This window comes from Molothrus ater, chromosome 5 (genome assembly GCF_012460135.2).
Source record: "Molothrus ater isolate BHLD 08-10-18 breed brown headed cowbird chromosome 5, BPBGC_Mater_1.1, whole genome shotgun sequence".
Classification (NCBI taxonomy): Eukaryota; Metazoa; Chordata; class Aves; order Passeriformes; family Icteridae; genus Molothrus; species Molothrus ater.
In genome coordinates this window covers 62,033,341-62,059,197 of record NC_050482.2, presented here as the reverse complement: position 1 = coordinate 62,059,197, position 25,857 = coordinate 62,033,341, and the positions used below count along the sequence as shown (strand labels likewise).

General features: G+C 45.2%; 1 protein-coding gene across 1 annotated transcript; it reads left to right on the top strand.

Moving 5' to 3' along the window:
* ATP6V0A4 (ATPase H+ transporting V0 subunit a4) lies at window positions 1-23,417 on the top strand. The gene is given in 21 exon segments (XM_036400900.1): window positions 1-132; window positions 598-676; window positions 1,471-1,565; window positions 2,642-2,767; window positions 3,151-3,245; window positions 3,998-4,124; window positions 4,728-4,810; window positions 9,502-9,595; window positions 10,169-10,381; window positions 10,651-10,801; window positions 11,562-11,701; window positions 11,977-12,134; window positions 12,583-12,676; window positions 14,999-15,058; window positions 15,060-15,118; window positions 16,110-16,326; window positions 17,926-18,033; window positions 19,892-20,026; window positions 20,997-21,114; window positions 22,113-22,284; window positions 23,324-23,417. Coding segments are annotated over 21 exon segments (2,535 nt in total). The 5' UTR covers window positions 1-15.
* Window positions 23,418-25,857: the final 2,440 nt, after the last annotated feature.

Below are 25,857 nucleotides of genomic sequence, written 5' to 3'. Positions count from 1 at the left end.
AGAAGAGCTTGCAGGATGGCCTCCATCTTCCGGAGCGAGGAGATGAGCCTGAGGCAGCTCTTCCTGCAGGTGGAGGCTGCCTACTGCTGCGTGGCTGAGCTGGGGGAGCTGGGGCTGGTCCAGTTCAGAGATGTGAGTAGTGCCTGGCTGGCGTGCTGAGCTGTTGGAGAGGTGCTCCAGGGTGTGCTTGTCCTTCCCTCAAAGCACTTGGGAAAGATGCACCTGTAGGGAGGCCAAAAAGTCCACGGTGAAAGCGGGATTTCCCCAAGTCTGATCTGAAACCCAAGCATCATGCCAAGACCCCACCCATCCCTCAGTCCCCACCCAATGCTCTGCATGCCCTCTGTGCAGCCTTGGAGCCACCCTTTGCATCATCAGGACTCAGAAGTGTCTCCATGAAGGCCCCTCTGTGATTCTTGTTGTGGGCAAGGCCACCTGGGCCATGATGAATCCCATGGGATTTCCCTGCCAAAACCCTCTCACACCCAGTGGTGTTTGCCATCCGCACCAAAGGCACTTGTCCTCTGCTAATGTTCAAAAATGAGCACAGCACTGTGCAGCCTTCAGCCCCAGGCTTGTTTTCCCTCCTGTTTTTAGCTGAATGTGAATGTCAACAGCTTCCAGAGAAAGTTTGTGAATGAAGTGAGAAGGTGTGAATCCTTGGAGAGAATCCTGCGTGAGTAAACGCTTGTCAGATGCAATCGGCTTCCTGCCAACTGGTGGTGTGGGATTTGTTTCTTTAAGTGCTCTCACACTGGGGAGCAGAATTAGTGGCAAAATGGTGATGTTTTCATCTGAGCCCCTGGAAATGTTTTCCATGCATCAGCTAATTACCACTTCACCCCATATGGGCAATAAATTGTTGCCCTTGTTTTGAAAATGGTTAACTGAACTTAAAACTGTTAATTAGCTTTTATAAAATCTCGAGATAAATCTGGGGCTGGTCCAGATAATCTGACTCTTACACCAGTGCACCAGGTTTTGGCACACACTTCTTCTGGCCAAGGGCTTCAGCCTTGGGATAAGTCCTTAAAAAGCAAGCAGCAGAGCTTGTGATTCCCACAGTCCTGTGGATGTGTGTCCTGGGAGCTCTGCACTCTCTCCACCACAACGCTGGTGCTCACTGTACCCACAGTGGCAGCACCTGGCATTGTTGGCCAAGCAGTGGAACCTGAGCTTTCTGTGTGCCTTACTCACTGCCCCAAATAAAGGGGGCCATGGTGGCCACTTGTGCCAGTGGGAATGGGCACTGTGACTTCAGAAGAAACAGCACCTCCACTGAGAAAGGAGGCTGGCGGTGTTAATTCCTTGGTGGCTGTGTTTATGCACTGGGATGATGGCACTCATGTATCAATTAATCTTGTCACAGCACCACAGGATGCCTTGGTCCTGGCTGAGCTACAAGCTGGTGACCAGGATGATGCACATGGGATGATTCTGTGTTGAGAGTTCTGTGCCCTTTCCTTGCAGGTTTTCTGGAAAATGAGATGGAAGATAATGTTGAGATAGTCAAAGGAGAAAAGTACCCAGAGACACCCCTGCCTCGGGAAATGATTGATATGGAGGTACAGAATTTGGAGTGGAGCCAGGAGAGGGAAGGGTTGTGCACAACAAGGGTTGTCTGTGTAATGTGCTCAGTAGAACCCTCCCTGCGAGGAAGAGTCTGGTGCCTGAGGCTGGCACAGCTCCCCCTGCCCAAGGAGGTGCTCCCCAAGTTGCTGCCTCAGCACTTAGGTTGAGGCTGGTCCTGCTGCCTGTTCCTAAAGGAGCCCAGTCTTTTTACCATGCCCTGTGAAACATCCCTCTGGTCCCCCATATTAATGAAAAAATATTACTTTCACAGAATGCCTCATCATCCTATAGGAGAGAATAAGAAGGGTTTGGTGTTTTACCAAGAGACCTGATGTTAGAACCCACTTCACTGCATAAAAATCCCAGGACTGCCTGTCCTGCTGGGACTGTGGTTGTGATGCTGGGGCCTGACACAAACACTTGGGCCTCGCTTTTGGATGTGCAAAGGATGCTTTATTCTAGCCCAGCTGGTAGGAGGGCTAGAATAAAGCCTGTCATTACTGACAGGGTAATTTTAAAATGCTGCATATGAAGGTGACTAGAAAGGAAAATCAAGCTTTCCAAGGGCTTCAGCTTCACAAGCAATGTGATTTCCTGGTGTAGTGCCAGCCCCATATCATCGTCTAATTTCTGGCCTATGGCTAATGTACCTAAACTAATGTAGGTTGCTTTTGTAGTCAGTAAAATGACAGCCAGTCAGTCTGGGGTGTGAGATGCCTGTGAGAACCACAGAGACACCCAGCCAGGCTGAGACACCTCCACCACACACACACACACACCTACCTGCCTGTGCTTGGGTCAGGGGCATCAGAACTCCAGTGCCAGAAGAGGACAGCACATCCATCAGGGAATGTTTGCAATGGAAAAGCAATTCACTGGCATTGATGAATATCTTCTGTTTACCAAACTGTTTGTTGAATATTTCTGTATTCTCTCTTGAAAAAAAAACAAAAAAAAAAAAAAAAAAACAAAAAACACCCAAAACTGTTGTTTGAGATTTTGTATCAGCTTGGGAAAGAGCCACTGATCTCCTTCAGAGTTTTTCTGGATGTGCTTGGACCCTAAACAGACAGTGCTGGAGAAACTTGAAGCCGAGCTGCTGGAAGCCAACCAGAACCAGCAAACATTGAAGCAGAACTTCCTTGAGCTGACAGAGCTCAAACATCTGCTGAAGAAAACCCAGGATTTCTTTGAGGTGAGAGGCCTCTTTGCTCTTCCAACAGAGAGATGTGGAAAGTTCTTTAAAGTACTTGCACTTTCATTTGGTGTATGTTGCTTTTAGAGGTTTCTACCACAAGAAAGATGAGGTTTGCAAAAACACCTTGGTCACTTTGGAGCCTTCATTGCTCCATGAGTCAGTGGGACTCAAAAACTTAGCTCACAGATCTCTTTGAAAATAGCATTTGTGCTTTTCCATTGCTAAGATATAGCTTACTTTTATTGGTTTTCCTTTGGTCTTATCTCCATGGAAATCTCCATGGAAAGCTACCTTTGGGGAAAAATTTTTAGAGAAAAATGTGAAAATAGTTTTCAAACTGGCAATGCTGAAGAGTGTTTTGTAAAACTAATGTTTTCCAGGCAGAAACCAATCTGCCAGATGATTTCTTTAGTGAAGACACATCTGGACTGCTGGAGCTGAGAAGCACTCCTGCTGCTGCAGCTGCCAAGCTGGGGTGTGTATTGGTGATGGCCTCCAGCTTGGCCAAACTTCCCCCCTGTGCTGCATTGCTGTGACACTGGCACAGCTTCCTTCAGCTTCTTAGCAGAGGGTGCTCACCAGCCTCCTCTGCACAGCTGTTTCATGAAGATAAGAGAGACTGTCCTCAGAAACTGTCATCAAAACTATGGTCAGGTTATGGGTCAGTGGGACAAATGGACTTCTGCTTCCAGGCCACCAATTCCAGTGATCCCTTAGTAGGTATTGACTGAAAATTTCTATCTTAAGGCACCTCACCCATGGCTTCTGGACTCAGGTCCTCGTGGATGGATGTCCAACCACAGAAAAAGCCATGCTATTGCACTGGGCTGCAGTCAGATCCTTTCTCAGAAAAGGAAAACAGGAGAGTAAAGATAAACCAACACTTCAAAATTTCTACCTCCTGCCTCTGCCATTCAGACACTCTCATTTTTGTGACTCTAGGCATCTCTCCATTCTTCCATTTCTAGCCAGAATTTTCTCTTCACCTTCACCTGTTTATCTTGGAAAGGTTTTTTTTTTAAAGAAAGAACCACAGAATAAAGTCAGTAGATTGAGATAAAAGCCAGGCTTGAGCAGGGAAGGTTTTCCTAGAAGTGCCTGCAGCAGCAGCAGCAGAGCCTTGGCTAGCACAGACTAGAAAACAAGGGCTTGTGAAATCAGGTGTGCTACAGGTCCTAAAAGGCATGGAATGGGCTTGTAATTAATTTATCTTGTAACTCTGCTCAGATTCACAGCAGGAGTAATAAAGAGGGAAAGGATGATCCCCTTTGAGCGTTTACTGTGGCGAGCCTGCAGGGGAAATATTTACCTGAGGTACACAGAAATGGACACCCCCATGGAGGACCCTGTGACTGTAGGTACCAACCTGGTTGTGCTTTCCTCTGCCCTCTGTGGGTGCTTGTGACCTGCAGACACAAAACTGGGGACCTGGACCGTGCTGCAGCACTGGCTGCCTCTCCAGAGCTGGGTGTCTGAGCCTGTAGGGCAAGTGTGGGACAGTTTCTGTGGGAGAAGTAGGTGAAGGTGGAGAGAAGTCAGAGGCTGGGAGAAGTTTCTCTGACATTGCTTTCCCCTTTTGCTCCTGTTGAGGTGGTTTCCTTTTCCTGCCTGTCAAGATGCACACGAGGCCTCACAGGGCAGCTGTATTACAAGGATCACCATGGAAGTGGACTGTGGCTGTCCCCAGCTGGAATTAGCCATGGAGGGGCAATTCCCCTTGGTGTCTCTGGGGTGAACCCTGTGCCCCAGTGGAACTCTGTCCCCTTTGCTCCTTCCCCCATAACCCAGAGCTGCTGCCCATGCCTGTTTCCTGAAAGAGCATCTGGGGAAAGCACTGCTGATGGGAAACTGGGGATGGGGGATAAAACAACCAGTGCAGAGGCTGCCAAAAAAAGATACCAACTTTTCTGCACTAGACTCTGGGTGTGTTCAATGCTGCTTGAATTGTGTGTTGCAGAGAGAAGAGGTGAAGAAGAACGTGTTCATTATCTTCTATCAAGGAGAGCAGCTTAAACAAAAAATCAAGAAGATTTGTGATGGGTAAGGCAGGCCTGTGGGCGAGCCACAGTGGATCCCCTAGAGGTGGTTACTGGCAGTCTGGGCTGGCTGAATTTGGAGCTAGATGTCAGATCTCCAGCTGTCAGCTCTGCAACCAACCTCCCTTCTCCTCCTCAGCTCTGCTGCTCCTAATCATGACAGACATCCATCACTTTAGCACTTAGAACTTGAGATCCTACATTTTCCAAAGTGGCATGCAGCTCTTGAGAGCTTCAGCTGCTAGGTTTTTTACTTGTAGCATCTAAAATGGGATTCTTTAAAAAAATACCCAGCACTCTTCCCCTGAAAATCAGGATCCCTAACTTGAGGACTGGAAACATGGTCCTCATGTTTCCAGTCAACTTGCTCTCAAGCCTTCCTGCATTTCTTCAAAGAAAGATGATGCTGTAGTTTATTGAACCCCTTCCCAAGGCCTTTGAGCAATATCTGTGTAATCAGAGACAGAGCCCAGGAGAGAAATGAAAGCTTCATATAACCTGACTTGTTTCCACCCTGTTAAGCATCTTGAAAAGATAATTCAGGCTGAATATTTTGTTACTCTTTCATAACACTGATGACCAATGAGCTTTGTTGCAGTGTAAATCAGATTTGATGAGAGGATCTGTCTGCTGTCACCAAACCCATTTCAGGTACAGCTCCTCAGCCAGGCAAGGCCAGCCAAGAGCCTGCAGTGAGAGGCTGAGCAATTGCTCTTCCCTGACATCTGCACTCAGGGCAGGCCCTTCCTTACATCCTGCCTTTCATCAGAATAAAAGCAGGTGGATCTTTCATCCAGCTGGCCTGACTGACTTCAGTCCCAAGGAGTGAGAGAATCCTGGGATCTGTTAGCAATTCCTGCATTGCAAATGGGGCCCTCCAAGGTACCTTCTATGAGCAGTGGAGGGCAAGGACCATCCAGAGGGAAGTTCAGCCCTCCTGAGGTGGGCATCTGTGCATGAAGCAGTCATGGACATGAGGGAAGACCCCCAGCTCTCAGTCACTGATTTCTGCCCCAGTAGCTCAGACATACAGGGAGTTGTGCCATAGCCATTGTGCAGGATCAGACTGCTGCTGCCAGTGACCTTTGAGTTTCCAGCAAGCCTCGTTCTCTTTCTGGATTACAATTTCCTGCCTATAATAGAATCATAGAACACTTTGAGTTGGAAGGAATTTTAAAGATCATTTCATTTCAACTCCCCTGCCATAGGCAGGGACACCTTCCAGCAGACCAGGTTGCTCCAAGCCCCATCCAGCCTGGCCTTAAACACTGCCAAGGATGGGGCAGCCACAGCTTCCCTGTGGTACCCTGTGCCAGTGCCTCACCACCTTCACAGTAAAGAGCTTCTTCTAATATTAAACCTAAACCTATTCTCAGTTTAAAGCCATTCCCCTGTGTCCTGTCACTACCTGCCCTTGTAAAAGGTCCCTCTCCAGCTTTCTTGTAGGCCTCTTTAGGTACTGGAAGGCTGTGGTAAGTTCTCCCTGGAGCCTTTCCTTCTCCAGGCTGAGCAATCCAAATCTTCTCAACCTTTCCTCAGAGCAGAGGTGCTTCATCCCTCTGAGCATCTTCCTGGCCCTCCTTTGGACTTGCTTCATCAGGCCCATGTCCCTCTTATGTCTCATTTCTTTTCCTGCTTTTTAAATGCTGTTCAGACCCCTTCTCCTCTTCTGCATGGGCAGTTGCTGGTGGGGAATGCTTCCCATTGGATTTTCCCCTGAGCCTTGCAAGTCACCAGGTCATACATTTAGAACTGGCTGAGGCTGCCCATAGAGTGCTGCAAGTTCTCCATTTTGGTTGTGATTTTTTTTTCCCCTGCAGCATTTAAAATTCCCTGCAGTCAAAAGCCAAAACTTTTTTTCCTGGGATGGGAGTAAAAGAACAAGCAGCACAATGCCTGTCAACATATTCATTGTTGATTGACACCAAAATCCCCCAAACCATAGGCACAACCTTCTGCAGCAAGGGCTCAGGCAGTGCTGGAAATGTGGGCAGATCCCTACAGGGAGGTTGTGGTGTGCAAAGTTTCTAGGAGCTAGTGTTGCAGATGTATGTGGTGGTAGGTTTGGAGGAGGGAACTTGGACTGGTTTCTCTCAGACCCTTGTAACTCAAGGAAAATACAACTACCAAAGACAAATCCACAGAACACTCTTTGCAGTGCTAATGAAGTCATCTTTTATGTTCTTTCTTAATTTCAAATTTTTGGTTGCTAATATGCCCATCTATTCAGATGTTTTCCTGTGTGGCAGATCTCTAAATGTATTAATCCTCTGGCCCTCCTTTTGTGCTCTGTGGGCCATCAGCCACCCCTGGTACCCAGGCCAGGACACCTTAGTCTGGTCCACCTTAGTCTGGTCCACCTTTGAGGCAGGCATGACTACACCTAAAGCAGATGGCAGTGTCGTTCCAGCCCCAGCAGGATATTTCTGCTTAGCACTAAGTCATCATTCATGACAAGTAAATATCCTGCAAAAATCATGGGGCTGGTCTGAGCCAGCCTCTTGCAAGGCAGGCTAAGATTTGTTTGCAGAGCTGTGTGCCTCAGGTTACGCTTGTAGTCCCTGCTTGACTCTAATTGGTAACATTAGTCTGCCAATTTCAGGAGCATTAAGTCCATGCACAAATTTATTAGTGAAAGGTGTAGAGGGAGCAGGAAGGAGGAAAACGTAAGAATTTTTCTTTTCCTCCTTTTCTTGTGGCTGCCTCAGTACTAATGTGAATACTAAGCTGAGTTTATCAATGTAAGGATTCCCTGCTGAGTTCTCCTGGAGCTTTCAGAGATGTCTGTGCCATTAGGGCAAAGCTGATACTCAGTATGCAAAATGGCTGTTAAAAGATCAAAGCAGCACTGCTGCAATAACGTTATTGGGAATGGGGGAACTGTACAGCATGGAGGAATAGGCTTTCAAGTTTGATTAAAGATCCTTATTAAAGATGAACTAAGAGCTGTGAAGAATAAGGAGATGGAAATAATTAGATAGGGTGAATAACCTTTGGAAATGAATGCCAGGTGTTGAGTGAGGAGAAATTCAATTCTGGAAGGGAAGTTTAGCTGAAGAACACGTGCTGTCATTACACACACCTCTGGGCTGATCTCTAGGAAACTGCAGCATGTTTTGTTCAATTTGCAACTGTACTCACTTGTATGTGTGCTGGAACTGATTTTGTAGAGCAGGTGGTGAAATATCCTGTGCTCAGATAAAGCCAGAGTACGATGCTTATCTGCACACAGAGCCTGTACATTTTTGTCTCTTAAACAGGGATAGACCCCTCTGACCCTGTTACATGAATTAATCTCTGCAGAAGGACAGCCCTTCAGCAACCCTTACTCAGCATATCCGTGGCAGGATGGTGGAAATGTGTTGCCTTAGGTCGGGGGCAGGAGATCTCTGCTCTGCAAAGAGGAAAGATCTCTTCCTGCAGATCTGATGGGCGATATCAAAGTGGCAGGGGTGGCACATGCACTAGATATCACTGAACAAGCCAAGAAGTAAAAAAAAGGAGGGATGTCTGCTATTTTAGTTACTGCATCACCTCAGCTTCGGCTTGCAGGCAGAGAGCAGCAGCTGTGCACCCTGTGGCCTCTAAGGTCCCAGGGGGAACTCCTTGTTCCTTGTGCCCACTGTTGTGCATGAAGAGTACTCTGGGACTTGCTCTGCAGGCAGGACAGGTAACTGCACACTTCTCAGAGAGACATGCAACTCATTTCTAATTGTCTGTGCTGGGATCGTATGGTGTCCAACACTGCAGTGTGCTGCGCTGGTGGAAGCACCTTTGCCCCAGAGTGACCTGCAGCTGTGCTAGAGAAGGTCGAGTTTCGTGCTACAGCTGAAGCACTACCTGTGTGGAGCTAAGATTTTCACTCAAATTAGAATCCCACATTAGTCCTTCTTATACCACACTAAACAAACCCACTGAATCTTCCAAACAGAACCTTGGGGGTAAGCTTATAAAAGCTTTCATACTGGTTATCTAAGCCGATGTAACAGACATGCTCTCAGGTGTTTAAAACCCTTCATCTATCCTTTCCTTGTTCCCAAGGTGTCTAGCCAAACAGGTGGACCAGAAGCACTCAGCCATTCTCCTATTTTATCCTGAAAATGCTGCTCTTTTGTTTGTTTGCTTGCTTGCTTGCTTGCTTTTACAGGGTTATTTACTCATGCAGCCTGCCCGCACAAAGGGCGTTTGCTTGCAGTGCAGCAGCAGCTCAGCTGATGCCTTCTCCCAGTGCCTGCAGGAGGGTAGTGCAGAGACAGCCACATGGTATTTTTCCAACCTCGGTGCAACAGAGACATCTGTTGGCTACTGTGTTAGCGAGGCTGCCTTTGCCAGGATCGGTTTTTTTGAGTCTCAATTCAAGCAGCTTGTGGATAGAAGGGAGGCGTCAACATGTTAGTGCTGACCTCTCTTTGACATCAGGTTCTTGTATCACCTAAGACAAAGAGGGTTTTTCAGCTAGAGCAGGCAAAGGGATCCTTATTCTCATCAAGGGATAAAGGTACCTATTTGCACCTTTCTGCAAGACCACGTGCAACTTTGTGGTATGTGAGAGGAGTATACTGCTGGGTCAGGAATGAAGTCCAGTTTCCCTGCCTTTGAGCTGAGAAGAGTACAGAGGAAGAAAACTCAGTCAGGTTTTATATAAAATTCACATAAAATAACGAGTGTTTCTCAACTCTCTCTTACTGAGGCTAGATTTCGTGCCACAGTCTATCCTTGTCCAGAGTCTGCCACCGAGCGCCGAGAAATGCTTGATGGAGTCAACACAAGAATCGAGGATTTAAACACAGTAAGTGGCAGTGGCTTCACTGAGGACTGAACCCTACAAGTGGGACCTGCCCAGATATGTGTCCTGTCTAAAACCATGCTGCAGACCACACAGGTTGTCTTCCTGACACCTAATCTCATTATCTCCCTCGTTCACTTACGCAGCAGCACTGTGATGGCCCCATGATGTGTGGAGGTCCCAAGACCATGAACTCTAGTTCTACTCATGGGTGTGATATTCCCCAGCTTTGTGGCACAGAGCTGCCTGCAGGAGATGCCAGCTTGGGAGCACGTGGTGAGATGTGGCCAGTCTGTAAGCAACTGGGTAGGGAGCCAGTCCCACAGCTAAGTAACCCCCAATGGTCTCTCCTCTACACTTACAGTGACTCAGGACCATGCAGGGAGAGTTCTTGGTGAGCAGCACTGTGCACCTGGTGTTGAGTGATCCTGTGTCCACACCTGCAGATGCTGCTCTCCAGGATACCCCACACATTCATGCAAATAGTTCCTTTCCACCTGCCCTCTCCAATTAACTGAGTAGCTCCTGCCCCCTGTGCTTCCCTCTCCTGAGTGTTGCCCTGTGTTGTGCTTACAGGTGATAACACAAACCGAGTCCCACCGCCAACGTCTGCTGCATGAGGCAGCAGCCAACCTGTGGGCCTGGGGGATCAAGGTGAAGAAAATCAAGGCCATCTACCACATCCTGAATTGCTGTAACATCGACGTCACCCAGCAGTGTGTCATTGCAGAGATCTGGTTCCCAGTGGCTGATGCTGACCGGATAAAAAGAGCTCTCCATCAAGGAATGGTAAGAGAGCAACAGTTTGGGTCCTTGAAGCTCTCACCCACACTGAATTGTTTATATGTTGAGCATATGTTCAGACAGGTCTGTTACTGTAATGTGTCCCTTTTCTAAGTTGAGGTTGTCCCATTGTCATTTGACCTTTCATCTTTTGACACAGCTTAAGGTCAGCATTAAATGTTAGCAGGTTTGTGACAGACTCTTGAGCCAGAAGTTGTGTTGTGGGGCCAATTCTTCCATCCACTCTGTGTCTGTCCTTGTCACTGGGTTTGCAGGAACGCAGTGGCTCCACAATTGCCCCCATCCTCACTGCCATACACACCAAGATGGCACCACCCACCTTCAACAGGACCAACAAGTTCACAGCTGGGTTTCAGAACATCGTGGACGCATATGGTGTGGGCAACTACAGGGAGATGAACCCAGGTGAGAAGCACGCAGCTACATACATCTGGTTTGCATGAGCCAAAGTAAAGCCTTTGAGCTCTCTCACTATCCTAAAAAATGTACTCACTGCTGATTGAGAAATCTGACCCATATTGGAACTGTTTGGTGTTTAGGCATGGATTTTCTCAGGCAAAGAATTTGGCTGTTAGTCTTCAATGAATGATTGTGATGAAAATAAGGAACTATACAAATACAGGATAGAGAACAAATGGTGAGGTAGCTGGTCTGAGGAAAAGAACTAAGCTCATAAGGGAAACGTAAGTTGAGCTCACTGTGTTGAGGCAAAGAAGGCCAAAAGGACCTGACAAAAGTCTGAAACAATAGTAGAGAATTTCAGACCACTGAGAATTAATAGAAACCTAGAAATGGGGGCCTATGTGAAAGGGTGAGATTTAACTCAGATTGTTGAGGCTGAGCAGGTTGAGAAACATGATAGTAACCTCCAAATACATTTTTGTGTTGCAAAACAGAATGCAGTTGTCTACACATGGTGTTTATTATGATGAAGTAAGAAGCAAAGGATAAAACTGCAAGGAAGGTACAGGTCGTACAACTGAACATTCTCTGTGATGGTAAAGCCAGTTCTGCACTAGCTCTGACTGCCTGGTGTGTAGGGGAGGAATTGAGGAGGCCTTTTAGGGCAGCACCTGTAAGGAATGGCCTGCTGGAGTAGACTGCTTCTTTGATGAGGCCATTTTGTTTAGAGAGAGCTGAGCTTCTTGACCTTTCCCTCCTGCAGCTCCCTACACTATCATTACCTTCCCCTTCTTGTTTGCGGTGATGTTTGGGGACTGTGGCCACGGCGCTGTCATGCTGGGCTTTGCACTCTGGATGGTCATTAATGAGAAGAGCCTTCTGGCCCAGAAAAGCACTAATGAGGTGAGTACCAGGGGTGCACCCCAGGGAAAGGCTCATCAGCCCCACTGGATAAAGGGGGCGTCCAGCTTCCCAAGGGCTGTGTGGAGATGGTTCAATGGTACCTGTGAGGCAGAGGCTGGCAATTCTACCTACTCATACACCCAAGGGACCCAAAATTTTCTGTGAATAATTGTATATACACAGACTAGTGCAATCATGTCTACTGTTGGTTGAGGCCCACAAACTGATGGACCTGCAGGTACTTTGGTCACTGGCACTGCCTTCTCCCCCTGCAGATCTGGAACACCTTTTTCAGCGGGCGCTACCTGATCCTGCTCATGGGCATATTCTCCATGTACACTGGCTTCATCTACAATGACTGCTTCTCCAAATCATTCAACTTCTTTGGTTCTTCCTGGCACATCATCCCCATGTTTAAAAATAACACTTGGAAGTAAGTGCTAAATGTAGGAAGGAAGTAAAAACACACCAAATGGAGCATGTAGGCTTGGAAAGAGAGACTGCCTGTGTGGGGAAGGGAAAGACTCCCTGCTGTGGATGCAGCCATGAATGAATCAGAGGTTTTGTCTGACACACACAGATGAACTCACTATTGAAATGGAAATGTAGAGTTCCCGGGAACACGCCTGTTTGTTCAGGCACTGATGTGCATAAAAATCTGCAGGTGTCCAGGACTGATGCATAGAGAATTATCAGTGTCAGGGAGGCTGCCATTGTGTGGGGCCCATTTACATGCACACAAGTGCAGGATAACAGGTCACAGAAAGGCTGGAGTCAGCTACAGATATCCTGTGCTAGTCCTCAGCACACCTCACATAAATATACTGTGGGCTTTGATGGAGAGAGTAAGCTGCAAAGGTCATTTCCCTTTTCTCTTGTAGTAAGGATGTGCTTCTAGAAAATACAGTGCTGCAGTTGAATCCAGCAGTCCCAGGAGTCTACTCTGGAAATCCATATCCATTTGGAATAGATCCGGTAATTAAATTAAATTGCTCTAAGATAATTTGTATTTCAATCCTGTTTCTGCATATCAGGTACATTAGTAGCTCCCTGCACTCTCTCCTGAAGCTGTGCTTTTCACTTCTTGCTCTTTGTTCCTTATATAGTTGTGGTTTAACCCCAGCCAGCAGCCAAGCCCCACAAAGTCCCTTGCTCACTCTCCCACCAGTGGGATCAGGGGGAGAATTGGAAGGGTGAAAGCTGGAAAACTTGTGGGTGGAGATATAGACAGTTTAACAGGGAAAGCAAAAGCTGTGCACACAAGTAAAGAATTAAGTCATCTCTTCCATGGGCAGGCAGGGAGCTGAGCCATCTCCAGGACAGCAGGACCCCATCACATGTGATGGTGACTTGGGAGGACCAACACCATCACTCCAAACGTCCCTCCTTCCTCCCTCTTCCCTCCACTTCATACACTGAGCATGATGTCCTATGGTCTGGGATATTCCTTTGGTCATTTTGGGTCACCTGTGCTGTCTCTGAATCCTCCCAACCTCCTGTGTTCCTCCCCAGTTCCTCACCAGCCTCATGAAAAGCATCAAAGGCCTTGGCTCTGTGTAAGCCCTGCTCAGCAATAACAAAAATATCTCCATACTATCTACCCTGTGCTTACAAATCCAAAATAAATCCCCATACTAGCCACTATGAAGAAAAATATCTCTAACTCGGGCAAAATCAGCCCATCCCATCCCTTATTCCACACTATTTACATCGTGCTCAGGTACCACACTATTCCATACAACTTCATTAACCACCACTCACCTCCCCATTCATCAGTCCTTCTGATGCTTTCCTTTAGCAATTAGCAATTGATATATTGCTAGCAGCTCTGCACAGGCAGCAGCAAAATAGTAAGCAGGAAGGAAGTTTGATTTTTCTGCAGAGTGGTCTTGTGCTACAGTTTTTTTTCTACCACACATCTGCTAAACTCTGTTTCCTTACTTGAGTACTTTACCCATTCCAGAGATAGCTCACCCGTTTGAACGCAAACTTCCAAATTTCATGCAGTCTATTTGTTGCATGGAAGGTGAAATAAATGGCAGTATTATACCCCCATCCCTGCTGGTTGCACTCTCATTTCAATTGGTCACCCAAAGGAACTCTCTCTTCCCCTGGTTCTCAGAGACATTGACCTTATAGTCAGTTTTTTATAAACTCAGCTCTAAAGCTCTGCCTGGGATGTGGGCAGTCTGGTTCAGAAAATTACCTTGGAAGCATCTGAGTTTGCTGTATGTTGCTCTGATACATCTCTAATTTATGCTGACCTAGACTACCTCTTCCAGCCTGGCTTCTCCCTGTTCAAGAGTGTAAAAGTCCTGGCTGGGAGGGAAGAATGGCTGAGCAAGTGCTGGAAGGGAAGGGGTGGACAGGAAGCACCAGCTTCCAGATAATCTCTGAGGAGATTATCTGTGTCATCTGCCCTGAAGGATGGATGGCTCTTTGCATTTTGCAAATCCTGCTGGGTCCTGGCAAATCCTGAGGTGTATCTTGGAAAAACCTCACCCTGAGATGAAGAAGCTAGGCAGTATCTTCGGTATCCAGAGAAGAGGCAAAGCATGTCAAACAAACATGCAAAGCGTGAAGGTTTCACCCTCCAAATAATCCTCCTTTCTCTTCAGGTACTACATTTAGTGTCTGAAAAGTGGTGTCTACTTACTGTCTCTGAGGACAGAAGACTTTGGGGTCTAGGAAGTTTGAGAAGAAATGAGAAACAACCCTGAAGCTCTGTAGCATACAAAAGGCAGGACTGAGAAGGGATGTATGGCCTAACATAACGAAAAAGTTAGTGCAGAGAGGCAGGCAATAAGCTGATCTCCATGGCCAAAGAGTTGAAAAGAGTTTTTTCTGTTCAAACAAAAAGTTTGAAAATGCTCTGTCCTCAGTACCTCTCTGGTGAGGGTGGAACTAATTTTGGTTGCAGCAGGGGGGATTTTCTCATGCCTTTCCACTTTCGCTAAAGATGATGACTCAGCCTAAGGACAGGAAATGACACAGAAATTATCTAGGTTCTGCTACCAGTCTTTGCAGTAGTTTCTGGAGGACTGAAGTCATAGGATCATTTTAAATCCTTGTTATTTCCTTTATTAAACAAGTTTAATACTTTCTACGTTTTAGATTAATACCTTGGCAGAGTGAAAAGTAATAAAAGGAACATCTAGATTTCTGTGCATTGCTACCCTCTTACTAGAACTGGTAGGAGTAAATCGATGGTGCCAAAGCAGCAACTTCCACAAACCTTTTATTGATAAAACACCTGAAAATCTTGTTCTTTCTCTCTCCTTGTTCCTTTACCCAAAGATCTGGAATGTTGCAACGAACAAGCTGACTTTCCTGAACTCCTACAAAATGAAGATGTCCGGTTGTCATAGGGATCGTGCACATGGTTTTTGGGGTGATACTCAGTCTCTTCAACCACATGTAAGTTCATTTCAGCAAGCCTTGTGCTGCAGCAGCACACAAGTACTCATCACTAAACTGGTGTCCTTCATTGAGAGAAAGTCATATTTTGGAGTGATGATCTGAACTTTGACCTTTCCCTGGTGTGGGTAGAAATGTCCCATACACTGGCTGACTCACAAAATGGTTAATATACAGTGCTAAATCCAAAGGACAGCCATAACATTGCAGGTATTTTCTTCAATAAACTCTTTTTTTAACTTACTTCCTTTTATTCTCAATTCAGCAGAAGTATTGAAGCACACTAAATTAAAAAGATGCAGCACCTCCCACTATTGGCAACTCTTCTCTTGAAAGACAAGTTCTTTTTGGCCTAAACCAAAACACACTGAAATCTTGTAGGGCATGTGCATTTGGCCTAGCTTAGCAGCTCTTGGTCAGGATTTGTGGGTGTACTCGTCTATATCTCTGCCTCTATGTTTTGCAACAACAAATAAAAAATGGTGATAGAGTGCAGAGGCTGATGCTATTGTGTTGAGAGACTCTCCAAAGCTGCAGTGTATGTAGTAACCTTCAGAAAGTGTTATATACCTTTCTTGGCAAATATTATATATAAAGGTATATATTTGAATTTATATTATATATATTATATCTATATTATGTTTATTATACATAATTATGTACCTTTTATATACCTTTCTTGGCATATAATGCTCAACTTTGTGAATAAGACATTTTTTGAAAATTGTGAAAACAGTGTAATAATCTTTTGAGGTGCTGAGATACTGATAGGTCAAGTACAAAAACCTGAAGATAATAAGTATAACAGAGCTTTTGTATTTAAACAATGGCTTTTACTGATAAAGCCTGTAATTATGGACTTCTTTCTTGGCTAGTATAGTTGTAAATTTGTTAGGTTATTTTCCAAATATTACGTACTGCCATACTTGAGTGCAAACTTGTATTAATATCTAGTGTATTAACTCTAGTTTTCTTTCCTGATTCTTTCCAGCTACTTCAGGAAATACATAAACATTATCCTTCAGTTCATCCCAGAGATGATTTTTATTATCTCTCTTTTTGGCTACCTGGTCTTCATGATTATTTTCAAATGGTGTCATTTTGATGTCCATTCATCCCAGAGTGCACCAAGCATCCTCATCCACTTTATCAACATGTTTCTGTTCAACTATAGTGACACTTCAAATGCTCCATTGTATCTGCATCAGGTATGGATCAAGCAGCCTGAATCCAGTGTAGTTTTGTATTTGCAGTGGGTGTTGTGGAGAGTGGGCACAAAGATACAGGCTCAGAAGCTCAATCACAAGTGTCAGTCACAAAAGTAAAGTTTATTCTTCTGGTATTTGTGTTGGTCTTGTCAACAGGGAGGGGAAAGCAGCTATCAATCAGTGATGCAGAGGAAATCTCTTTCCTAGTGTCATTCTGACAAGAATAATGATGCAGTGGAAGATACTATTGGGGGAAAAAAAATCAAAGTGTGACTAGAGATACAAAGCTGTGTATTGCAGGCATGCTGTCCTGCAGTCTGGTCACAGTGCTAGAGACATCTTCCTTTCTTCCTATAAGATAAGTTCCTATTTCATCTTTGGAAAGCTTTAATACTTGACATTTTCACTTAAAAAAGTAGAAGTAGCTAGAGGATTTTCTGGCAGCTTTTTGTCAGAAATAACTCCTCTTGGGAGTTCACTTAAAAAAAAAAAAGGCAAGCAAAAAAATATCTCCTAAGAGGAAACTTGTTTTAAAGTCATCTCTATTTATATTCTCAGAACATGGAATTTTTTTCTTTGATTGATTTTACATCAGCAGCATCAATGAATAATCTGCAAGCAAGTGTTGCATCCAGCCACATGTGTGCACCCACATCTATACAGTTGCACACTGGGCACTCCAACAGGAGCTCAATTTTAGGGACAGCTGGTGAGTCAGAATTAGTAGAGAGCCCTGATCAGCTCCAAGAAGCTGAATTAAGGATTCAGGGGAGTTTGGAAAAACACAGTCTTCCCAGCCTTTAAAAAGTCTTTAGGTAACATTGTGCTTTGTAACAACCCAAAGCTTTCCCAGGGTGGCAATTTTTTTCTTATATTCCTGTCCCCCTGCCCCACCACAAACAGAATGTGCCATCTGCCTGGGTAGTCTGAATGAAAATATTGTATGAGCCCATCATAAGGTGATCAGACATCTGAGCCAGCTTTAAAAAAATGCAGAAGTTGTGGTTTAAGGTTTTCTTTGTTTGTTTTGATGTTTTCTGAAAGTACCAACAGTTTTGTCAGGACAGCAACAGGGGTGCCATACTGCAGTGTAAGAACACCTTATATTGTGGGGACAATCTGTTACCAAACCCAAGCTATGAGGATTCAATTCCTTCTGGAACTGCAGATGTGGAGTAAATCCAGGGCAAGACTTGAATGACCTGGCTCTTACTGCAGCCTTTCTACACTGATCAAAGCAAGGCAGCCTGACTGACTCACACAGAGTTAGAACATTCACTTGGGACACTGAGTAGCCAGGTTCAAGTCAGTAGCATGAGATTTTGATAAATTAACCCTTTTCAGAATGAAAGCCTTTTGTCTCCAGATCTCCAACCATCTCTAGCTGAATGTGCTTTCTGGAGCCTTAATCGCTATACATTTATTCTTATTCTCACAAGCAGAGGATACACAGCCACATACAACAAATACAACAGGGAGTTGAGTTGTATTTGTTGTATTAAAAAAATTAGCATTATATAGACTCAGGTTTCTAACCATAAACCTAGTCGGCTAAATGGAAGTAAAGCAACTTTTTGCTCTTGTTGTTTTGTCTTTTAGAAAGAAGTGCAGAGTTTCTTAGTCATATTTGCTCTGATTGCTGTTCCCTGGATGCTCCTCATTAAACCTTTCATCCTCCGAGCCAACCACCAGAAGGCACAGCACATGGTAAGGGATGTGGATCAGCTGGGGAGATTCAGTACTGCAAAGGCAAAGCTGGGGAGACAGAACCCAAAAACTCTTTGCAGTGATGTAATTCTACATTTCTCTGACCTCAGGCTTTCTCTGACAATTTCAAAGTGTGCTTTATGCCACATATGCCCAAGACATGTGTATGGACACGTCTAAACCATCTAAACTAGAATCAGAGAATGGCTAAATTTGGAAGGCATTACTGGAGGTCATCTGGTCCAAACTCTCTGCTGAAACAGGGTTACCTAGGGCTCATTACTCAGATTTGTGTCCAGACAGCTTTTGAATATCTTCAGTGAAGGAAACATTTCCCTGGAAGCAGGAGCTTTGCTGGCAAGGACATACTCTATTTGTTAAACTGACACCAAGCTCTTTCACCTGTTGTATCCAAAACCAAAGCTTTAGAAGGATTGAAGTACTGGTAAAGGAAAGACAGCGAAAATACCTCAGTTGTCAGTCCACAATCTCCACTAACCATTAGTTTGCTCTCTGAAGAAATGGGGCACCTGTGAAAGTCCTGGCCATGGAGAGAGCAATAGTGCTTGAAGGAGAGGTTTGATTTAAAAGCTGTTGCCTGCTTTCTGTAGTTCTTTCTTCCTTAAGTGATTGCCTTCACATTAACAGAGCCCTCCTTCCCATGGGCTCTGTGGTTTGCCCACAGCTTCCCAACACACAGCTGCAGCAGCTGCAGCTTCCCAGCTGATCATTAATTCTCTCCATTACTGCACTAACAGGACTTTACTTGTCAGTCAAGATTTACTTCTCTTTAGAGTTAGTGGCTGGAGTACCATTTATAGGGCACAGATGTTTCCATTTGAAGAAAGAGATGCTGGTTTTGCTGCTTGACCTTTTCCAAGTCAGTCACTTCTGACCTATAATTGAAAGCCAGGTCCCTGGGAGACCTTTTCAGCCCTGCCTCTGCACTGTAATTTCTTATTTTGTCATTCTTCTGGGATTTGGATGAAGGCTTGACATGGCTGACTCCATCTCCTGCTTTTATGCCACGAACATCTGACAGGTTTTACCCACCTCCTATTGTGCCCCCATATTTCTATTCCTAATTTTCATATGTTAGCTGTCTGATCACATCCTGCATTCCCCTAGGTTTATATGTTTGCAGCAGAGTCTGTTTTCTGTGCTGACATTCAGGTAAAGCAAAGATAAAGTGGGTGTGACAATCATTACTGCTGCACTAGGAAACAATATGTTGTCAGGAGACCTTTCCCATGAAACCTGCTGGAGGCTATAAAGGGTGACAAGGCAGAACCTGACAGAAGCCATGAGGTCTCTATTTGGTTATGCTGTATAATAGGACTTATTAGATCAGGTTATTCAGGCCTCTAGAAAAATCCTGTAAATAATAATTGTAGAGAAGTTGACACAAGGTTTTTTGCCAATTTAAAGTGAATCAAGAGCATTGAATTTTATTTCTGCCTGTATCCAAGAACTGTGTGACCTTCATCAAGTCATATGATACCCTCAGGCTTCGTTGTTCTTTTGCTTGACACTAATTCCTTTGATTTGCACCCATCTAATTGGGAACATCAGCTTTAAGAGTACCTCAGTTTTCTCAATTGCTAAAAGGGATGGGTCTTCTCATGGTGGGATCAAAGAGTGCATTGTGACACTAGAAACTAGCTACAATATAGTTGGAATCACTGGAAAATGCTCTAGGATGGAAAACATTTAGGTATTATTAACCATTTGGTGGGAATATTCAATTTCTGTTGTCCTTGATGACTAATGTTGAAACTGTCTTCCCATCATGAGGTTATTGAGGGAGGACTTCTTCATTTTGGTATCAACCAAACATACTGCATTTTGTTTCTGAAAGCTCCGTTCTCAAGCCATCTCAGGAAACTCAGGAGGTGAAAATGAGGTAGATGTCCCAGAGACCAATCACTCCAAGAAAGCTTCCCAGGGAGACCACAGTGGCGGCCATGAAGGACATGAGGGTGAGGATGAAGAGGTAAGAAACTTTGGGCAGAAAATTATTCATACAAACACAGTAGGAGAAGACACAAAGTCAAGCAGAAGACTTTTGCAGAGTTGCCAGCCCTTCTTTCTAACAAGATATCAACACATACTGTTGTAACAGTTTGTGTTTTCAAACAGAATAGGGTTTGAACTTTCATTGAATTAATTCCTCTGAATTTTCCCTTTGGTTTTGCCTGGTGATGGCAAGCATTCGTGCAAACCTCAAGCTTTTACAAACCTCAAGGTTTTGTTTCCTCAGGGGTGGTTGTTCACTTCCACATTGCACCCAGAGAAGGTCAACTCTCTCCCAAGAGTCAGTGAGCTTTCCTTCCTCTAAATTGCAAAGAAGCATTTAAAGTTGGCAGCGAGAATTGTTGACTAGGGAGAGAATCCTTCCTTTGGCAGATATTGTCAAGAGCTTGTACAGTAGGGAACAACACAGGAAAAAGTGACAAAAATATTTGTAGTAGTTGGGAGTATCAACAATATTGAGTGTGGATAGGGATGGCTGTTCCCAGTCACAGGGAATCTTCACAGATTTGCTTATTCGTTATTGTGAGATACAGTTATTCAGTGATATCTCCCAAAATGTGTATGCCCATAGGCAGATAGTCTGAAAGCCCCTATTTTACATAAGAATTTCTGTCTCTGTAAGAAATCGCAGAGATTGGCAGCAACTGGATTGACATTTAAGGATTTGAAATCATAAGAGTGGAACATGAGCTGTTCCCCCAACATTTAGTTTTCACTGGAATTGGATTTCTTCAGTGAGAATGTATGGGAAGATCATACAGAACTGACACTTTTCAGAGGAGTCTCTTTTCCTGGGAAATACCTTTGTGTTGCTCAGGACATAGCAAGGAAAGGAGTTAGAAAAGCCTTTGGTGGAGTGTTGCTCTGCTAACCAGAAAGCCCTGAAGTGAGAATTAATAAAACTTTTTTGGTTTTATATGTTGTTTCAGTTCAATTTTGGAGACGTATTTGTCCACCAAGCTATCCACACCATTGAATACTGCCTTGGCTGCATCTCCAACACAGCCTCCTACTTGCGACTCTGGGCGCTGAGCTTGGCCCATGCACGTGAGTGATTGTCCCCCTTTAGTGTCCTCACCATGCTGGTGGTCATGGCTTCTGCTGGTGTTTGACTATTCCTGCAAATTTCTTCATGAAATCCCAACTTGTCCTTGTGGACATTTATGTGTGAGGATGTTTTGCTTCTGGTTAGATCACTCCAAGTGTTTCATGGTGGGCATCTCAGTTTTCAGAGGTGATCCCTGGCAGCTCTGATTACATTCACTGGCTGGGGCAGTTTCCTGCACTTTAGCCACCCCTCTGGCACGGTGGGAGGTGCAGTCCACCTGTGTAGTCCAGTCCATGGAGGTGAAGGCAGTATGGGAGCCATAGCTGCTTTTCCCAAGAAGCACATGCTGTAGCCTTAGGGTATGCAGATGAATGCCAAAATTACTTGAAACAGTAATTTTGATTCTGTTCAGCAAACAAGAAAGAAAAGTTCTGGCTCAAGAGCTTCTGGAATTTGTCAATTTCACTGGGATTTTTCCCAGAAACATTCAGTGGAGCATCACATTCCATGAGAAATGTACAGCATTTCAATGTCTTTTTTCTTGTTGATAGAAACAGATGCTCAAATACTAGAAATTGCCTCAGGGTGGAACTTAGATTTTCAATGTTTCTAATTTTTCTAAAATGCTTTTTATTAATATTGCTGTAATGCCTCTGGCGAGGAGTTGCACCTGCCCTAAAGAATTGTGCACACAAAAAAAGGAAAACAGAAAGGGGTGGGGGGCAAGGAGGGGGGCTATGGTGTGGCGTGCCATGGATTGACAGGGCTGAGCTGTACTTCTTGGCACAGAAATGAGCTTAGTAAGAGTGGAGTGGAAGCTGATACACACTAGCTTTACACGTAGAACAAATACCCAAATAAAATAAAGCAACTAAATAGCTTAGCTAAGGACATACGTACTCTACACACTGAGAAAAATGGGTGAGCTGGCAGACTGCCTGCTGTGTCTCTCCGTAGCAGCTGCTCAGCACTGTTTTCCTTTTATTTCCTTCTGCAGAGCTGTCAGAGGTCCTTTGGACCATGGTGATGCACAATGGGCTCAGCAGCAGCAGCTGGGCAGGCCTCGTCGCCATCTTCATCATCTTCGCAGCGTTCGCGGTGCTGACGGTGGCCATCCTGCTGGTCATGGAGGGGCTCTCGGCCTTCCTGCACGCTTTGCGTCTGCACTGGTACAGGCAGAGCTCCTCTGGAGCTTTTCCAGATCAAGCTTGGGAGGGAACAGGCTGTGGGAACAGCTGGGCACAGTGTCAGACATGCTGTGCCAGTGCTTTGGACCATTAATTCCCTTAGGCAAATGAAGTGAGGGAGGCTGTTCCAAAGGGAGCTCAGAGATCCGTGCTCTGACCTGCTCCCTGGAGCAACCTGCTTGTCCTCCTGCACCTGTGGTGGTTGTCAGCATGTGAGACAAACGACAACCTGCAGTTCTGTCCTGGTAAACATGCAGAGCCACTGAGGCCTCTTTGTCCTGCACGACAAGGCCCGAAGGCAGCACAGCCACACCACTAGCTGTGAATCTAACCCAGGGATCTAACAAGACCACTGCCAAGGGCAGCAGGAGTTCAGCTGGGAGTGAAAAACCTGATGAAAACCTGGGTCTGTGCTTGTGTCATCGGGCCAAGTTGAGCTTCAGGCTGCTCAGGCTTTGTGGGGAACCAGATCCAAGTTAGCCCCTGATCATCAGTGCAGGCAAGGACAGCGTAGGGGACCCACCATCAGCACATGAGCAAGACCAAGGTGACAAAGCACCCTTTACCACCACTGTAACTCAGCATCCTACCTGAGCCCCAATCTGTGGCCTTTTTCACCAAGTAATGCCCTACCACAAATCATAAACACTGCCAAACCGTGGTGCAGGTGCTTGTCATTGTGCAGGGAAGAGGAGGTGACTGTCTCCCTCCAGTGTATTTAGCAGGTGATTATCTCAGCTCTCAGAGCTTCTAGAAGCGGGTTACCAGGCAAGGTTCTGCTCATTGGCCTCGTGATGAGCATTTCCAGTCTGGCTCGATAGAAAGTCAGAGCTGATGTGTGCCACGTTGCTCCCTGGGCTGCCTGTGTCTCACTGCTGGTGCCGTCAAGGGCACACATTCGCAGCTTAGAGTCCAACATCTTGTGGCCTCCCTTTTCCCATGGGTGCTGTATTTCAGCCTCTTGGCTGGCTGTAGGTCCTGCCTACAGGCAACTCTGATGCCTCCCTCTGCTCCTCCCTAGGGTGGAATTTCAGAACAAGTTCTACGTGGGAGCTGGATACAAATTTTCTCCATTCTCCTTCAATCACATCATCAATGGCACTGCAGAAGAGTAAAACCAGTGCATCGCTGCTTCCCTCCTCAGACCAGGCTCTGTTTCCTTGTGGTGGCTCACCCACAGAGTAGGACGCGTGGGATGAAAGAGAATGGGGCATGGCCCTTGAAAGAAGAGCTGTAGATGAGTATGTCCTAGCTACATTCCAATATACTGCTGTATCAGCTAAGAGATGACCTGTATCAGCTGGTCTGGCTGGACCGTTGGCTGAGACTTCTTTGATGTCTGCAAGTACCTGGTCCTTAGCATTTGATGGGATCAGCTGCCTACTGCTTGGTTGAGAAGAGAAATGCAGCTTTGGAATTAAATTGGTAATTAACAATCGACTCACATGTGTTCTGCTCCATTTGCTGCCTTGTCGTTGTGGTGCATTTCTTTCCAAGGAAAATATGTTTTGTCTGTGGTTGATCGTATGACATAATTAAGTCCCTTATAAGATTTCAGCCCTTCATTTAGCGCACAATGCAAACCATCTCAAAGACAGATCGTATTGCAGACTTGCAATTTTCCACATGCTTTAACAGAATAAAGCCCTTTTTCTCTGATTTGCTCCAGGGCTTGACAGCACTGGATTATAGAAATGTACACACATCATCACTTAACAAAAGTGTTAGTTTTGAGCTGTGTAAACAAAAGTTTCTACATTGGCAGCCATTTTATTTATCTCAATTGACTTGTTTGTCACTGAAGACTCAAGATGTGCTGTATTTTTCAAGATGAGTTGTTAAAGCAGATTGTGCAGAAATGCTAATATCTAATGAACAGAAAGAAAAGTGGAATCAAAACAGTTGGCGTGAATTTGAAGTACTGATGTACTGCGATCTTCTGAAATATTCATGAATTACTAATCCTTCAAACTGAATAATGTTAATCATAGCAGGCTATGATTTTTTAACCCTGAAATATGTAAAGAAATCAGAGTAACACAAGGGATTTGGAGCGGACAGTGCTCCCTTCCAAGGGGTGTGACCAAACAAGCCCTTATTTTCAAAACTCACTGCCTTGATATCCAGCTCCACCAAAAAACCCATATGGGAGTGTTCCCAGCAGGACACACAGTGTTATACTCATCACAGGTTATGTTTCTGCAGTAGTCAGGCTTGAGAGTCACCTCCAGCTACAGTGACAGGGAGAAAATACAGCCTCAAGCCAAGCAGGAGTCCCAGTTTTTCCCTTGGTATGGCCTCAAGAAGCCATACCAACCTTTTCAACAGCTTGGTCTTGGAGCAGCAGCTGGAGCTGAGAAGAGGTGGGCACAGGAGTGTGTCCATGACCCATGCATGGTCCCAGGTCACCAGTTCTTTGGGCATAAGCAACCTTTGGCCCAGGAAAAAGCTACAGAGACATGACTGCAGATGGTGTCACAGTTGCTCAGCATATGCACATCACCTTTGTTTCTTCCTTCCAGCCTGTTTTGTCTATTCCTACTCAGGAGAAAAGCTGTCTTGCAGAAAGAATGGCCAAAGTAGTTTGGTGCATTATCAAACGCAGAGAAAAGAATTTGCTTTATGAAAGAGTGGGTGAATTTTCTGCACAAACACACATTTTATCTTAATTGCAGCCTTACATGTGATTGCAATGTAACTGAGAAGATGATTACCAGCAACAGATTATCCGCTCCTTTCAGAGCTTCTTGGTGTGTTGCTCTTTGTCTAAGGCTTACATTTTAAGCAAGAAAAACAAGTTATCCTGTGAATACCTCAGGTGACAAGGTGGTCTGTTGTTTACTGTACTGAACAGCAACTCAAACATTGGGCTTAATTGTGTATTCAGTTCTCTCTCTTTCTGTGTGCAACCAAATAACACAGCACAGCCTGTGTCTCACTTGAGCATTTGTGATACAGGAATGATGCTTCCCCACTCCACCAAGCCCACTAATATTCCAGAAGCATCCAGATTGCTGAGAGGCAGGGTTGCACTGACACACTTTGAAGAGAGCCCTGGGTTTCATCTGGGTTCTTTTTAAGAATTCTTTAAAAACCTAGAAATGTTCCAGAGAGTGCTTTGCTTTTGAAAGGTTTTCCTGCAGCAGATGAGGAGGATTTGGAAGTAGAGCAGTGACTGCCTGTTCCCTGCACAGCTGCTGAGTGGAACACGTTGTTTAGCTGGTTCTGTGGATGTGGCCATCAGGTGTGGTCAAGTCCAGCAGAGACCATTGTTGTAGATTAATAGACCTTCTTGGTACAACAGCCCAGTGTCTTTAACTGGACTGTACCCAGTGCTGGAATAGCTGTGACTTGTGGTGACTTGTGACTGTGACCTAAGCCAGGACCTCAGCATGCCCCTCTGCAGCAGACTCAGGATCTGTGCCTATGGGAAGGGTGCTTCTGGACCCAAAGCTCATCCCATTGCTAGGGAGTAGTTTGTTTCTGAGAACTGGTGGCATGAGTTTCGTCATTTTGTAGGGAGCAAACATTAAACAAAGCTCATTGAATGACCTT